General features: G+C 48.5%; 1 protein-coding gene across 1 annotated transcript in view; it reads right to left on the bottom strand.

The window, feature by feature from the left end:
* Nucleotides 1-16,623, bottom strand: part of LOC118769506 — a 32,824-nt gene extending 16,201 nt beyond the window's left edge. Inside the window, exons 1-3 of the mRNA XM_036516634.1 lie at nucleotides 15,419-16,623; nucleotides 4,387-4,536; nucleotides 3,502-3,585 (exon numbers count right to left, since the gene is read on the bottom strand). Coding sequence (XP_036372527.1) covers nucleotides 3,502-3,585; nucleotides 4,387-4,536; nucleotides 15,419-16,240 — 1,056 coding nt within the window. The 5' untranslated portion in view covers nucleotides 16,241-16,623. The remainder of the gene's footprint in view (nucleotides 1-3,501; nucleotides 3,586-4,386; nucleotides 4,537-15,418) is intronic.
* Nucleotides 16,624-17,982: the final 1,359 nt, after the last annotated feature.

The following is a 17,982-nucleotide window of genomic DNA, read 5'->3' as shown; positions in this document are numbered from 1 at the left end:
CCGGTAGGAGAAGAAGGACACAGAAAAGTGCTGGGAGTGTGAACGGCAGGTTCTCTGGCCCGGGCCCCGGGGGATGGTGCGTACAGTAGTTGGACGATAAAGCCTTGGACCGGGGTCCAGCTGAGCAGATTCCAGACAGATGAGCCAATGCCTCTGAGCTCCAGGCTTTGTGCATATCCCCTCATAAAGGAGCTTTAGAAGGAATGGCAGCTGGACCATGCCGAGCAGAGAGTGATCCTTCTCTTCCAGGGAGAGGGGCTGAACACCACTTACTGCCTGACACAGCCAATTCTTAGGGTGCACTTACTGTTAACTCTCCGTAAATACCAGCTAACATCCCTACGCCATTAACGCCTCTCACAACCAGTTAACATTCCACTACCGCTAACTCCCCTCACATACCAGCTAACATGCCATCACCGTTAGCTCTCCTTACATACCGGCTAACACCCCTGTACTGTTTGCCAAGCAAACAGACCTACCCTGGGTGGGTTACATACCTCACCTGTTGGGCACTGCGTGTTTGTCTGCTGGAGTTTTATTGAAGCGAATCACGTAGCTCCTACACCTGTGTGACAACAGCGCTGAGGCAAAAATCTGATCAAAAATTTTCCTTTACTCTGTTTGCTTAGCTAGCAATTTACGCATCTCATAAATAATCTGTTTTATACGGTATTTATTTATACAGAGTTTACTGATGCAATGCTGGGGGTGGGTACCTTGCCCAACGGTATATGAACAGTGCTCCACCAAGGACTGGAACCTGCAACCCTCGGGCTGAAAGCCTTGCTCCTTACCACAACACCGCACTGCTGCCAAATCATTCACAGGGAATGCTTTACAGAGCATTCCACCCCGCCCTGCATTCTGACCCAGGCTCGATCCAAGAACAGCGCACTTTGTTCTTAACTGCGGGTAAAGTACTTAAGCAAGCGTTAAGTTGTTTAACTTATGCAACATTGTGATTTCTGGGGTCAGTTAAATCAACAACACAAAATAATGTTGGGTAAGACCGGGGGAAAATGTTTATAGAGCTTGCTTAAATGCGGTTACGTAAGGACAAAGCACGGGGCCGCAGATACAATCTGAGCCCGCGTTTCACTGCGAATTACACCCTGTCATGCAGCACAAAGCCGGCTCATTAGCCGCTGTTTGTGAAAATGGTGTTCAAAATCCATTTGGTAAAGCAGAGGCGACAGAGAGCCACAGCAGAGCACCCTGTAGGGGTTGCAGGTTCGAGTCCAGCAAGGTTAAGGTTGTGCGTGTAGCCTTTATCAACTCCAGACCATTACACTGTAGCTGTGTAACCATGCTGGACTCAGACCTGTAGCATGGAAAAAGAGTGGGAAGACATAGAGAAAACCTGACATGTAATACTTACACTACATTACAGAATTGGCCACATTTCATTTTAAGAGTCTGTTTCCACACTTGGAAAACATTTAATAAATTTATTACCACAGGTTACATTACAATTCTTGTCATTTCGCAGATGCTCTTATCCAGAGCTACTTAAAAAGTTTGCAGTTTTACATGTTATCGATTTACACAGCAGGATATTTACTGAGGCAGTTGTGAATTAAGTACCTTGGCCACGGGTTGAGCAGCAGTGCCCCAGCAGGGAATCAAACCAGCAACCTCTCAGTTACAAGCCTGGCTCCCTACCACTACGCTACACTGCTGCCCCATGTTAAACTGAACAAAAAACTTCCAAATGTAAATCTAAATAATCTCACATTTGAAATGATTATTTCCCGAATACCACCTACTTACTATCTTTGCCAACTTCTTTAATTAAGTATTCCACACTTCATCTGCAGAGAGCAATGTATCAACTGCTTTCTAACAGTACAATAATAGATAATAGTATGCAGAAGAATAGTTTCAGTGGCTGGCCTTTGTAATAGATATTGCTCCTAGTTAAACTTGGGTCAGCACTCAGTGGGCATGTGCCCTATCTCCGTTTTCATTGGTCACTCAATGCTCAGTACCCCTATGGAGCAGAATCCTGCTCTCTGTCTCTCCCTGGCTCCTCCGCCCTGCCAACACTCTCCAGAGAGACTATTAATCACAGCTGGCTTTCCACTGTGGCTCAGATTCATCCTCTACTGTCTATTACCCACAGTTAAACATATTTATTTCTTCCACCCCCCCCCCCCCACTCCCCAGCTCTCGAGGGAGTCTGGGAAAATCTCTCTGTTGGGCTGCCTGAAAAATTTGCCGGAGTCAACGAGCCGTTAAGGACGTCGTTTTGCATACATTCGACGGGAAAGGCGGATAGCCAGGGGTTATTGTACCAAACTCATCCGAGCCCATTTTCCAAGACCATAAATCAAGACCTTTGCTGAGATATAGGTTAATCAAATTTCCATATTCAGCTTATGTAGTTAACGTTTAAGTGTGATCTATGTTTAGTCTCACAGTCTTATTCCTGTTTCCTTTGTGCTACACAGTCTGAAGGGCTGTGAAGTCATCACTCTAAAGAGGAACAGACTAGCAACCACAAGGCCCCACCTACAGACAGCAGTGGGCTGTTCTAATTATGTACTCATTAACTCTTAAATTCACAAAAATAACTGTGAAATATCTTTTTAAAAATCCACAAAAGCACCTGTAAACCCTCTCACAGAAAAAAAAGAGTACAGCCACAAACCCCTTCTAACAGGCAGAAAAAAAACAACAGTGGTTATTAACCTGTGAGATTTAGCGAGGGCAAGCCGTTAATCTCTCCCAGGCAACGCGCTGGCCCCTGCGTGTGAGCCAGCGGAACCTGTTAATTAGGGATTTGAACCCCCCCCCCCCCCACCCACATCCCCATCCCAGTCAAACAGTCTACAAGCGCCTCTCCACCAGCCTCAGCACGGCTGGCACACCGTGTCCCGCCAGAAAGCAGACTCAGCAGGGAAAGAAAAAAAGAAAGAAAGAAAGAAAACGAGAAAAAGAAAGAGAAAAGGACTGAGAGCTGCAGGTGCACACTGGTTTCATGCGACCCCCGCCAGACCCCCGGTGCCTGGCTGGCTGTCGGCGTCCAGGGAGCCTGCAGGCTTCCGCCCCGCACGACCGTCACTGACAAAACAGGGGTGGAAAAGACAAAACTCCGGCGCTGGCTCCCCCTCGTCCAGGGAGGTGGGGGGGGCAGGCTTCGGTGAGCCCCTAATCCGAAGCATCCATGAAACGTTGATTCAATTTCACAGCCAATCCGTTTTTTTTTTTTTTTTTGGGGAGCATCTGGAACTCGCCATCCTGGTCCCCTGCAGGGTAACTCAATGCCCCCCCTCCGTCAATCACACACGGTGACCTGAAGGGTAGGTTCAGTCTAACCGCAACGCGCTTTGTCTCTGTCTTTAGATTAGAGTTTAAAACTGCCTGGCACGCTTGCCACATTTTTCATGAATTTCATGTCATGGTCAGAAGTCACTCTTCCAGTTACTCAACACAACGGCTGCTTTGCATTTAGAAACAATTCACCAAGGTACCAGTCAGCACAGTCATGTAACCTACCATGGTCTTGGGCTTGGCTCCGGGAGCCGTCTGGGTCACTGGTGCTGGTGATGTCACAGCGGAGCAGGTCTCAAAATCCTGTTCCTGTGCATATATCCAAACAATAACAACTCTCAGTATATGATCGAAGACACATCCCAGAGCATATTCTGTGTGAGGTTACAGACAGAAATAAAGCAAAGATATACATATTCCTTAAATAAGCCAAAGGAGCGGACTGAAAGCTCCATAGGCTCTCCCACAAGACCACTACTACAGCTGCATGAAGGCATAATTGCTCCTTACTTCAGCCCACTTACTCCAGATTGAATATCTGAATGTGGTCTGACACTGTTGCTCACTAAATGGATGCACGTCTGTTCTTTTATGCCGGAAGTCGCTCTGGATAACAGCGTCTGCTAACTGAATGTAATGTCATGTAATGTAATGAGTATCTCCTCAGGGAAGCCCACCCACACAAACTGCCTCATTATCACCCATAAACACTCTTTCATATACACAAGACAAGAACAGTTACAGGTGTTTAGTGTAAGTTACAAGCAGAAAAAGGGCCCTGGAGGAGCACTTCAGCTGTGGGTATCTCCATTTTGCAGGTCAAGCCTCCGGTGGGATGTGGCTGATTTACGATGGGATCCTATGGTCCATTACAGTCTGAGCTACAGGGACTGTGCTACATCCATATTAATTCACAGTACCAGTCAAAGGTTTGGACACACTTTTCTTTATTTATTTTTACTATTTTCCACATTTTAGAATAATAGTGAAAACATCAAAACTATGAAATAACACAACAGAATTATGCAGCGACCAAAAAAGTGCTATAAAACAAATCAAAGCTATCTTATTATTTTAGATTCTGTGCTGTAAAGGCCAGGAGGTGCTTACAGAGAGGTGTGCTCTTGTGAGAGAGGGGACGCTGGACACTGAGGATGAGGCACTCAGAGCATTCTCGATGTCCTGGTCCAGCTGGTCCAGCTTCATCATCAGCAACACCATGGAGTCCAGACGAGACCGCTCTCTCTCTCCTCTGGATCCCTGCGCAGGAGAAACGGGAAAAGCTGAGTGTGTGGCGATTCTCTCTGGATCTCAGAAAGGGGGGAGTGCGGTATTTGGTTATAAATGCTGATAAATGTGTTTTCACATGCGTTTTCCAGCTGGGGGGAATCCCCTGAAAATGGTGGCTTTTGTCCTCTACATCAAATCTGACACTGCTATTACGGCAAAGTCTACAGGTGCTCACCAGTCCCTGGTGTCAAGACAGGGGGTTTCAAATTCATCCTCTGGTTGCCAGGTCATGGGTATAGCCCGAGTAGGACAAATATCATTACCAGTTATCATAAACACATGTAGCTGTTGTCGAATCTGTTTGAGCACTGTTGTAACGGTGAAGAAGAGATTTGAAAATTAAACCCAGGGTTTAAAGTAAATACATAAAAAACATCACATCACTTGTCATTCCACATTGTTTTAAACCATTTCTGTTTCCAGCACCTATTCTGTTCATACTGAAGTAAAAATGATTCTGTTTTATGGAGGTTTTGTTAAATATGAAAAATAACTGTAAAGACGCAATCATGCTGCATTATTTCAGAGATATGCATTCTCTAAACTCTGCTGACGCTGTTGCCTTTCTCCGTGCTCTGTGGCAAATCGGGTGACGATCTTCTGCTTTAAGCTTGACGCACTTTCGAAGAAATGCTCAAAGGAACGTCAGCGTGTCAGAGCTGCGTACCCTCACTAAAGTGTGGTTCCCTCTGGAACTCTGCGTCACTCAGTCTAAGGAATTTCTTGTCTGAATGTTAACCGATTAAAACCGACACGTCTTCAGACTTTGATCTTGGTCAATTTAAAAATGTACAGCTTCTGGAAACCGCGCTCTTGTTTTCCCAGCTTTGTTGACAGCGTGCTCCTAGACGTTCTGTACCAATCAGGATTTCACCGACGCGGTGATGGCACAGCGCTCGGCAGCATGCTTGTTTCCCTGCGCGTCGTTTGATTGGCTAGTGTGCCGCTGGTGGAGGACTTTCCCCTCCACTCGTTACTGTATTTACATCCTGGTACCCTCGTAAGCTCCGCCCAGGGGTGACACAGGAGTGGCGTTCAGGATCAGGCCTCTGCCAAAACATCATCAGAGTCACGTTCTCCCCTGTCCCCACGCTGGCACTGCACTTAGCCCTGTCTCCATGACCTTATTCCATAATTCACTCAATCGGGGAATGTAGGCAGCCTCGCAGGCCCAGAGAGTCCAACAAGCCCTCCATTCAGTGAGTGCGTCTGTTTGCGGATGTCAGTGCTCCGCCCCGCAGCCAAACCTGCATGCCAGAGACGCTGCATTCGCCACGCCACTTAGGACATCTGCGGAAGGTGGCGGCCCCGTGCGCCATGCCCTGGGTGACCCGGCCCTGTCACCGCGTCACAGGCGTCACTGCTGGAGAACCGGGGTTCCATGCATGAGCCAGGATTCCGGAACTCCCAGAGAATGCTTCCAGCCCAGTGGCCTGTGTCGGGGGTGAAGGAAACTGTGAGGGGCCCATTGTGGTGGTGATTTGGGGGTGAGTGAGGAGGAGGAGGAGGTTTGGGTGGGAGAGAAGGAGTTCTGGAACCGTCTGCAGAACCAGGACTCCATGCATGAGCAGTGGATTCCGAGCGGCAGTGTAGCATAGTGGTAAGGAGCAGGGCTCGTAACCGGAAGGCTGCTGGCTTGATTGGGTTGGGTTGGGGGGAGAGAAGGGCGTTTGGGCAAAACAGGGAGAGCCTACAGGAAGGAAGAAACTGCATGGGTATTGATGACCACTGCGTGTAACAAAGATAAGCCTCCTTGATGCATTCTGGCCATCAGACACATAGCCTGTGTTTGTCTAGGTGGGGTTTCCACACCCACTGCTTCTGTATGACAGTGTCTGACATTCACTGGGAGGCTGATGTGAGAAGGGGAGCCGTAGCCATGTGCTTCTGCCTGTTTCACACACAAGAGTGTCACTGCGAGATGGTGAAGCCGCCCTGATCTTCCTGCCCACGCTGGTGTTGCCAAACAAACAGCCCCCCATATCCAAAAAGAAAGTTCATTCACAGTGCAGCTAAAAGGTGTAACCACACTCAGAACAATACCCTACATGAACTTCCATAATGTTATATAATATCACAGATTCATTCCGTGAAGAGGAAACTGCCACTAAAGAATAACTTTGTTACATTACCAACTGCAGTGAACACTGTTCCCCCTGGTGACATGCTCCAGAAATGATCCTCATTATAATGAAATTACAGCAGGAATTTGGTATTGTTTGTCCCTCGTCCTCGGCTCGAGACGGAGGGCCCGGGCCGGCTGGAGCCATTGTTTGCACACCAGGCCCCCGAAGCGTGCCTTCCTATCCAGACAACAAGGGCAGGAAGCTGCTGTGTCTCAGATGTTCGCCCTGCAGCTCCGGACTGCAGCTCGGCATGCCCCGGGCCCCCCAGCCACGCTGTCAGGGGACCTGAAAGCGGCTCTTCTTCTTATTGGTACGGAAAGCATTTGATCCAGTTCTCCTTGTTTCCTGACCCTTTCTTTGCTAAGCAACAGTTAGATTTTCTTTTTGCCCCAGAAGGCTATGATGTCCTTTTGCTCTTCACATTAATTTGGGGCAAATTTAGTCATGCATAAATGTTTGATTGCCCATTATGATGAAGTTTTCCTTCCTGTTTTGAACAGCCATTTTCATTTGAAAGTCTGAAACTAAGAGAATGATATCTTTTTATCAGCTGTTTTTCTCACTCCAACATTGCAATAAACTGCTAAAACTATAAACAACTAAAACTAAGCTAAGCTAACTAACGTTAGCTCAATTATAGGTGTACCACGGACACTGGCCAGCATGCAAGCTCTGTTTCATGTGGATTAATAAGATAAAAGATGCACCCTATTTTGAGGGGTGTTTGTCAGGGGAGCCATCATGTGCAGGGATGTGAAAAGTAGGACAAGAGTTGCAATTCTGCATCCAAAAAACCACTCTCTCACCCCTAACTGTTCACAGACCAGCAAGCAATCAGCAAAGCGAGACCAGGGTGACAGGGAGTGGTCTGGGACAGATCTCAGGTCTCCTCCACCTTCCCCAGCCTCCCCTGCTATAACGTAGCTTACACTGACCTCAGGTGGTGCATTTGCATAAAGACATGCAGTGCAGTCCTAGCCGCGCTGAATATGAATATCACTCACAGGAGGGAAAAGTGCATCGGTCGACCGCGTGTCACACTCAGAAGCCCTGTTAACCACTCAGATAACGGCACCTGTCCCATGCACAGTGCAGTTCACTCCATGCACAAATGCACGCAGTTTTAAGCACATTTGCAGCAGAATGCAGAGGATTCCAGCCAATCTGACGCCCGTATGCCGTCTGCTTTCGGCAACCGAGTAAAACCAGCGCTGCCAACAAGAAATCAACAGGAAAAGAAACATAAACACCGCCTACACATTTAAAAATAAAAAAACACACACAAAAAAAACAAAATATGGTGGGTAAATGCGTCTCCCAAATGCCAGTGATTAGGGAATGAACACATGTTCTGTGTAATTTATGAGCCCTGTTCCCTCACACGGCCTGCTTCTCGCTCATTCACCAGATGGGTGAGAGGGGATTATTAAATTTCTCGTTTCTGGGAGGCTACCCACAATGCCTCTGTGCATTGTGCTGCTTAAATCAGATGCTGGCAGGGTTAATGGTGAAACTAAACTAAGCCTGTTTCACTAAAGTTGGAACATTATCAATATGCCTCAGCAATCAGAGCTGATATTTTATACCGGTAATGAGCCTGAAGTTAAATTATTCTGAGACTGCCGTACACAGTCACAACTGGACATTATGACAAATGTGTTTTGTTCTGTGATTTAAAAATAGAAGAGGAATTGGGACCTCATCCCGTTTTCACAAACAGGACCAAGCTTTTCACAATCAGTAAAAGATGATATTCAACCATGATCAAAACTAATAGAAAAAGTTCATATTTTGTAGCTTGTAAGTCTGTAGTTTATATTTTTATTACTATTATTCAGAACACATTATTAGTTTGCATTCAGTGCATGTACTGGCAAATAAAAGCTAAGGATTGAATCCAGCTGTTGTTTACTGCAATAAAAACAGGCCATTTCCTATAGAGCGACCGTTACTGAAAATACAGACTAAAACACCCTAAAATTACACCTCAGGCCCATCTGGTCACAGTGGGAAACGCTCTGAGGTCCAGCATTCCTGGAAGAAATGACCTGGCTACTGCCTCTGTGCAGGATTGACGGGAGAGACTACACTGCTGTCTCTGTGCGGGACTGAGAGACTACACTGCTGTCTCTGTGCGGGACTGAGAGACTACACTGCTGTCTCTATGCGGGACTGAGAGACTACACTGCTGTCTCTATGCAGGACTGAGGGAGAGACTACACTGCTGTCTCTGCAGGACTGAGGGAGAGACTACACTGCTGTCTCTGCAGGACTGAGGGAGAGAGTACACTGCTGTCTCTGCAGGACTGAGGGAGAGAGTACACTGCTGTGTCTGCAGGACTGAGGGAGAGAGTACACTGCTGTCTCTGCAGGACTGAGGGAGAGAGTACACTGCTGTCTCTGCAGGACTGAGGGAGAGAGTACACTGCTGTGTCTCTGCAGGACTGAGAGACTACACTGCTGTCTCTGTGCGGGACTGAGAGACTACACTGCTGTCTCTGTGCGGGACTGCTACGGCAGGGGAGACAGCCCACCTGCACGTTGGCAGCAGGCCGTTTTTGGCTCCCAGATGGATGAGGGCTTTGCATTGCAGAGCCAGCAGCAGCTGGGACCACACAGAGATGAGCTGGAGGGGGCAGCTAGCGCGACCCAAAACACTTCTGCTGGCTGGAGCTAAAGCCCCAGCTGTCCCTGAGATCTGCTCCAGGATGACAGCGGGTCGAGACCCCATCCCCTCCCGGCCTGAAGGCAGGCACGGCAGATGCATCACACCTCTGTCCCGGGGGAGCAAGGCTGGTCACACTTGGCAGCGGACAGCGAACAACGTTTATACTTCAGCAGTTTCCACCAGAGGCCCAAGCCTAACACTCCTGAAAACTGACAACACTATTTAAATCCGTCTGATATCCCAGAGTTCCTTCTCTGTTTTATGCACTGTGTAATTAGATATTTTGCAGACGGCTTGCTGTTCAAGCGAGACCTGCCTCAAACCAGATGCAAGTATAAAAATAGACAGCAGTGTGGCATACTGGACACATGAACTGAACTTGGCACCAGAAGGATGTGAGTCCTAGGTGTAGTACATTATTATTCATAGGTACCTTGTACAGTGAGATAGCTTGCCTCAACAGCACCTGCAAAGACCCAGCTGTAAAATGGAATATTGATGGACAGGACATAATCATGTATTATGCTGTATCCTAGACGGCAGAGCTATCACATTAAATGTATTTAAGCCAAAAAGGATCAGCTGACAGCTGGTGTGCCTTATTTGTAGCAGGACACTTGGCTAACTGTGCTGAACAGTCATAAAGAGGCTGAGGGCAGTTATCAAATAAAGGCAGGTTTTAATGATGTCTCCATCTACAGGTCACTGGCTGCTACTGCAGTGCAGTAATGCTAACGGACCGCTGCACCAGTCTGGACTCCCCTCTCAGCCTGCACGAGGGCATCAGGTTCACTGACACTCCAAGCCCCTCCCTCAACCGCCTCCAGCTTCCTCAGCTCCGCCCCTCCCTCCGCCGGGGGGATGACATCACCGCTGCACTTTACGATTGTGATGTCATGCGGCTCGGAATTCCTCAGAATGGCCAGGGTTCCTGCTGGGGCTGCTGATTCAAAGAGGAGCTGCCGTTCCGTGCTGAATAAAGACTCAGTTCGACTCCTGTGCCCGTTTTTAATCAGTCTTGTGAGCGCGCTAGCGTTCGCTTCCCAGTTTGTAGGGATTTAACCTGTCAGTGGCAGTCCTCTTCCACCGATACCCCCTAGGACGGACGGGGCATGTTCTTACGCAGGTAACAGAAACACAAGAAACACAGCAGTACAAACTGCACGGTGAGCTTTATTCCTTATGCCAGTCTGCCTGCCTCCTCTCCATTATATTATGGACAGGAAGGAAGGACGGACAATCAAAAGCAACCACACTCCATACCAATAAAACAGGTCATCGCCTGATTTAGACACCAAACCACGTGGCAGTTCTGTGTTTGTCTTTAGAGAGGAGGAAGGAACTACATGTCTCAGCTGTCCCCAATTTTTTGGGGGGGGGGTTAACCCCAGATCTGTGTGATCGGGTACTGTTCTCCCCTCCCTGGTTCTCTGGGAGTCTCTGAGACGCGAACTATGCAGACTGTCATTGCTGTCGGGCTCTGAGGTTGAGGCTGCCTTCCCAGACTAAATATAACACCATTATTAACGCTAAGCTACCATTAGAGATGATTAATGGGTACTTAAACAGCGGGAGGCCAAACATGCTCTCCTAAGGACCGTCATTTCAAACAAATCTGCGATTCATATTGATTTGAACAAGATAAAGAGGAACTTCCCTGTTCTCTGTTTCCCTCACTACGAAGCCCTCAAGGACTAGGGGAAAAATCCCACAGAATGAGGCGGTTTATAGGTCTCAGGCTGTAGGACTGGACACCATGGAACATCTGTGAGGGCGGCCGTTGACCAATCACGAAAGGGAGCCGTGAGTCATTCAGCTTCCCAGTTATTAGGGACTTATAGGAGGATATTACTGCTCTCCTGAGACCCAGTTACGATTCCTGGACTCCCTCCGATTCCTCGAGTCGTATCCAGAGGAGCTGGTCGCCATGGCAAAGCAAAGCGTGATGACTTATTCAGCTGGAACACTCCCGTCAGCAAGCCGAGTGGCCCGTAGTCCCAAAACGCTTCCAAAAATGGTTAGAACATTTCCATTAGTAATTGCTTATTAATACAGATGGAGGAAAATGTTCCGCAGTTGAGGAAACCTTCCCTGTTTGTTTGCGGTTCACTGTGTCTGTATAAAGCCCTGTTGTGTCTCGTTAAGAGTCTTGCCACATCATAACAATAATAATGAAAAGAACAGGAACTTAGAACTGCGTGTGATTCTGATTCTAATGACAGAATAAACTAGGAGATGAACAGTATAGGTATGTCGCCAGAGCACGAGGAGATAAGCCTGCTATTTTGATTGTGTTTTTCTCTGGCACTGAAGTGGCCTGAAGATAACCAATCATTCAGGACCTAACTTTGTTTTACCCTTCCCATGATAACGGGCACAGCTCAGCCCCGTGAGTGATGGAGCAGGAGAGCGGTGGGAATCTCTCTCGCCCTCACGCTTTGAAGACGAATGAGACGAGACATCGCTGGCTGGACGGCGTCTCGCAATGAAAAGCTCTCAGACGCGGGTTCACTCGCCCGTCTCACGACTGTAACCCAATAAATGCATTTTCATTTCATTGCCACCGAAGGGCTCGGCGCTTCCGTTTGTTTGGAAAGCTGCCGGTGTCCAATCTGAGAGGAAGTACGGGGGCTCTCAGGGGAGGTCAGCGGTAAGAGCGCACGTTTGGCGGGCAAACAGCACTGCGTTTTGTTTTTTTGGGGTTTTTTTCCCCGCTCTCTTTTCTTTTCCTCCTCCCCCCCCCCCCCCCCCCCAAACCCACACCCCCCGGACAGGAAGCAGAGCCGAACTGGGATTGCAGAGGCGGGTGACAGCCGAAGTGGGAAGTCTGACCTAATCTGGCCCTGGCGCTGGAGACAATGCATGCTGGGAAAAAAAAAATAAAGAGCAGGGGGAAAACAAGCAAAACTTCCTAATCAGATTTGTCTCTGTGTCATTATGTGAGTCGCGTTCAGCAATTTCACAGCTGTGGCTCAAAACAGTGGCTTCCTCGGGGAGCTAATTACAGGCTTCATTACTGCCTGTTTATTTATTTTAGCATTATTTTCGCTCAAGTGCGATAACCCCTTCCTCTCAGCCCCCTCTCCCGCCTTCATCCTGATAAAACCCAGACGCCCTGTTCTGTTCAGCCACCCCGTGGGACGGGGCGCAGAGAGAAATTGACCGCATTACCCGTGATTAAACGAAGGTTAGACTCACGTCACACGGCAGTGACGCAGCGGCACCACGTCACATAGACAGACGTGTGATCTATCTCCCGTGATGGATGCACTACCACTGCGCCGTTTAACTCAATAAATACAGGTAAATCGGCTCTGTGAATCGAGCGCGTTCACCTTGGGCGCGGGCAGTCAGTCAGCCGCTGTGAGGAGGACACCTCTTTCACAGCCCAGATGGCGAATCGATAGCCATCAGGAGGAGCTTATTTTCCCAGATTGCACCGGACCACTCTGCCCTCAAACACTAGTTTTATCCAGCAATAAAAGGGGAAACGAGCCGTTATGGGGGGAGAGTGGCGCGACTTTTCCAATCCTCCCGCTGTGATCCCGTAACCTCTCTCATCTCCACAGACGGCTCCTTTGATACAGATCCCCCACCCCCACCACCCCCCCGCAGACAGGGGCTGCGATGTGATGCATTTGCCATGTGCAAAGATTTACTGGCAAAGTGTTTCTACCACTCCCTCTAAATCACCTACAGCGCCAGATTCAGCTGGATGGAATTTCCTCCCGCTCTACCTGAGGTTCATTGTGTCTTTATGAGCCGTGTCCCGTTCCAGGGCTGGAAACAAACAATCAGACACAACAGAAATCAACATGCAAGTGTCCTTAACGTACTCCCAACAGAGCCTCAACACCTCGCCCCGAAACTCCTCGAACAGGCATCTGCTGTTTTCTGTATTTTCTGTCACTCCGCAGTGTACCGGGTTTGTGCTCTGCATACTTTGCATGACTCGCGGTTACCCACCTACACCAAAGGCCAGGGTGGAAAGTCAGAGGAATTAGCCGTAATTTACTCGACATTATGTGGCTCACACTCTGGGATTGGCTGACTTCTCGCCTGCTTAAAGAGGCCCCCATTTATAAATAATGAGTCCATTAGGGAGGGCTGGGAGGGAGTTAACCTGGAGAAAAGGGGGGGGGGGGTATTTTTGGCACTGCCTCCAAGTCTCCCCCCCCAGGTCTGGCTCATCGACTTTCATCAAACTTTCACACGTAACAGTTCAATCCATTAAGCTGCTCATTTCTGTGATGGAAGCTTTTTTTTAAGGAAGTAATACATTACAGGCCCCCATTCTGTCTTTGAGGCAAGCTTGTGTAATAATGCTTTTTCTGTTTTTTTGGTCAAGATTAATGCCTCAATCTCAAGGTTTTCAAATGTCATGTTGAATGTGTGATTCTCAGAGAATGCACACTCTTACAGCATAAACACATACACAAAGTGTCACTCACACACAAAAACACACATTTGTATTGTGTCCTAGCAATACCTTGATTCTACATGGAACATGCACACACATGCTTTGAAGGCAAAGAGTGGTACTGCCTCGTAACAACAAGCAGGTACGTGCACACCCACACACACACACACACACATGTGCGCATACATGCACACACATGCACGCGCACACACACGCACACACATGCACACACACACACACCCACACAAACACCCACACACATGTGCGCATACATGCACACACATGCACGCACACACACATGCACGCACACACACACAAACACACACACACACACACACACACACACACCTGAGCCTGTTTAAGAGCGGTTAAACGTTCCTCCTGCGAGCTCCTGTTCCCCATGACATCATCTTTCTCACAGAAGCGGCGGTAACGAGCGCCTGCGAGCCGTGGCGGCTCGGCTATATTTAGCCGCGCAGAGGCGGAGGGGGTCTGCGGAGATGTCGGCTATGATCCATTATGCTTTCCTCGGCCCCATCATGCACTGGGGCCCGGGCAGAGAAAACGAGCCACAAACCGCAGGCGTGCTTTGCTTTCGCGGCCTGCTCACAGCGAACAATAATAAACAAACAGCTACTGACGGATTCACTGCGAGTTATTTCACAACGGCACAACAGTAACTGTGTGATAAACTCTTACATGAGCAGTCTTAGTTTACTTAGAGGGCATTGCGTGAAAAATTCACTTATTAATTCAAAAATTCTCTCACATTACATTACATTCATTTAGCAGAAGCTCTTATCCAGAGCAACTTCCAGTACAAAAGAACTGAAGTTTCCCCCTTTAAAGTTGAATGAGCAATAGTGTCAGACTCCGTTTTAACATGGCTGCTTACTTTCTGCTGCGTGTTAGCCATTCGTTGGCTCACTGCAAGTGGTGTAAAATGGCCAAAATGTTATGTTACACCAAGCTTTGACCACAAGCTTGTCTGTGAATTATTAAACTGGGGTGGAGGAGTTTTAGCTTCACTTCATTTTAATTAATCTTCATTTATTTGTTCATACTGTTAGAAAACAGTCAAAAACACATTACTGCTGCTTAATTAAGGATACCTATTTTTGTAAAGGTCTAATGACTGAACAGATAGAATACAAGGAAAGAAAATGCTGTCGTGTTCAACAGCTGAATGCACAGTGTGGCTCATAGTTTCAGGGAGTTGGTGAGATGCTTAGTGTTAATGATGAAATGCATCACAACGCAGCCGAAAACATGGGCACAGACACAACGCTTAGCGCGTACGGTTGGGCGCGGCCAAGAACAAAGCCTCTGGGACCACTAATGGGGACGACCACAGAGGGACTTTAGGGGAGAAGGGGGAACATGTTTAAAACGAATTTACAGTAACAAGGTCTAAATCAATGGCCCATTAGGTTATGCGGCAGCTCTCTCGGTCTAATAGTGAGCAGTTTTCCTGACTCAGGTAGATGCAGGTTTGCCTCCAAGTGAGAATACAGAGGGGTGCAATTGCAATCCACAGGGTGCACGAATAGTCATAAATACTGTGTAGACATCGGGAAATAAGGAGAGAACTGGGGTGTAATGCACCCCCACAGAGCCGGGCCTGGGTAGATGACTTACCTTTCCCGCACGCAATTTGACTGTGCTGTTCTCTGCCTTCTGGTTACATGCTTCTGCCTCACTTCCTGCCTTATGAGAAGTCCTTCCAGGTTCTCCAGACGCCAGGCCTTCACTGCCCCTCTCCACCTCTGGGGTGTCCACGTCCTGCTCCTCCTCAATTGTTTGGACATGTACTTTTTCAAAGTGTGCCAGCTCGCCGAACATACAGGCTACATTGCTGTGCTTTTCCAGCTGTCCATGATCAGTCACTCTCTCTCTTTGACTGATCATTCCCTCTCCGTGATCAATCCCTCCTTTCCCCTGACTAATCACTCCCTCACCCTGATCAATCATTCCCTCACCCTGATCAATCACTCTCTCTCCATCATCAAGCACTGCCTCACATGACGACTCTTGACTCAACATTTTTTCTGAGGTTTCTTTGTGGCTTTGCACTCCAGCCATCTGGCCGTGGGCTGCACCGGGTGGTGGCACCTCACTCAAAGCCTCCGTTTCCGAGGCGCCGTCCGTCTCCTCAGAACTCGTCACTTCGGATATGGTATCAATTTTCGAGGTTCCTCTGCCATACCTCTCTGGTGTTACCGTCACTTGAGGACTCGGTAACCCCTGAACTGTATCCGTTGTCAGTGATGCATCCTTATGGTCTTTAAGTACTGATTGTAAATCCGTCGCACTGTTCGTGGAGGTCACTTTGTCATTTGTCTCCAGCAGGAATTGGCTGTCTGTTAGTTCAGAACATATAACTTTACCCAACTTATTCATATTTGAGGTTATGTCACTGTATTGCTCTGGTGTTTTCCGGCCACCCACACCTTCATCCATTTGCACATCACCTGTGGTGACATTCGAGGTGGAGTTTTGGGCTTCTCCCAGTCCTGACTGACAGCCCACAGCACAGTGGCTTGGTTCTGTCTGAGCTTCACATCGGGGAAGAGAGGGCCCAGGTGGACCCCTAAGATTGTCTGTAATCTCATCGTTTTGGGGAATTTCCTCGAAGGTTTCGAGTCTCTGGGGAACGGTGTTAATGGTGGTTCTGGCCCTTCCCAGATCCTGGGCCCCATCTGGACCATTATCATCATCACCACCATCATCATCATCATCATCACCATCATGACCACCATCACTCTGTTTGTCAGAGACATGATGTGGTGAGAAATTGTGCTGAACAGCTGGATCTGCAATGTCATCAGTTATGTCAGAATCGCTCTGAGAACTGCTGCAGGTGCCATCAGGTGAAGTCCACTCCCCCTCCCCAATTCCAGCCTGAGATGCTATCTCAGTGGCGGCGCTGCCCAAGACACCACCTCCATGAGCTCTGGTCTGGTCCTCGCCAACAAGATAGCCGCTCCCCGAGAGATCATCAGACCCGTCGTCTGACACGCGGGTCAGGGTCTCGCTACTGTTCGCCGCAGACAGGAGGCGACCCGGGTTTCTGCGCGCCCCCGCGCCGTTAGCAGCGCGCCGTCCCAACAGCAGCCCGTGGACGCGCCAACCGCGGCGGGAGTCTGGCAGCGACATGCACCTCTCCCTGCGCCCCAGCGCGCACGCATCCCCGCCGGGCTTCGGGGCGTCGTACGCGATCCCGGGGCAGATTATATCCAAATCGTCGTAGCTGTAGCGTAGCCCGGTCCCCCGGGCCTCCTGCCCCTCCCAACTGCGCGTCCTCAGCGCCACGGGCATGGCTGCGGTCGCGGCTCACTGCGCGCTCCGGTCAGGATCCGGCTGGAGGCCAGGGCTGAGCAGGGCCGCTCCGCGATCTCTGAGGCTATCGGGGAAAGAAGACGAGGATACAACTGCAGTCACAGGCTGTTCGGTTTACCAGATTATCAGATGAATATCTAAACAGAAATATCTGTGTTTACAGTGCATTCTCTTTCAAATCATGGATGTACCAAAGTTCATTGCCATAAATCCTATCCCCCCGCTCCCAGGTATATATGAGATTTATGATGAGAATTATATGAGATATAAGATGAGGATGACTTGACAGTTTTATTCATAATGAATATAAAGGTAATTTGTTATTCGACATATATTCCACAAATATAATTCCACAGAAAGGGTCTGGAGATAATTCAGATGATTTGTGCTTCCACGATCCAAAACTATCTGAATCAATGCAAAATAAAAAACTCTTCAACGCTTCAACTACAACCGGCCGTTACTGTGTCACTTGAACGCGAAGGAACGTTGATAACAACGAGGCTAATATCAACAGGATGCTTCACCCTCAGTCTATCCTTCACTTCACTGTTAAAAGTTCTGTCCTCACACTTTCTAACGTACCCACCGACATTAAACAGCACTGACGCAGTTACCTGTGTGGTATGGAATAGAGCCATCGGGACCGCGCCGCACGCCCACCTGGGCATGAGCACTCATCCGACTGCCGCCGAAACGCCTCATCCGGGGAGTTTCGGCAGCACGAGAGGAGCTCGCAGCGCGTGAGCGTGTATGTTACTGGTCAAATCTGTTGTCATCATTGGCCGAGTAAGTTATTGAAAGACCAAAAAGCAAACTGAAATAACGGAATAAAGACATACAATATATACAATACACACACT

Source organism: Megalops cyprinoides, chromosome 22, assembly GCF_013368585.1.
Source record: "Megalops cyprinoides isolate fMegCyp1 chromosome 22, fMegCyp1.pri, whole genome shotgun sequence".
Classification (NCBI taxonomy): Eukaryota; Metazoa; Chordata; class Actinopteri; order Elopiformes; family Megalopidae; genus Megalops; species Megalops cyprinoides.
This window is presented reverse-complemented; position numbering and strand designations above follow the sequence as displayed.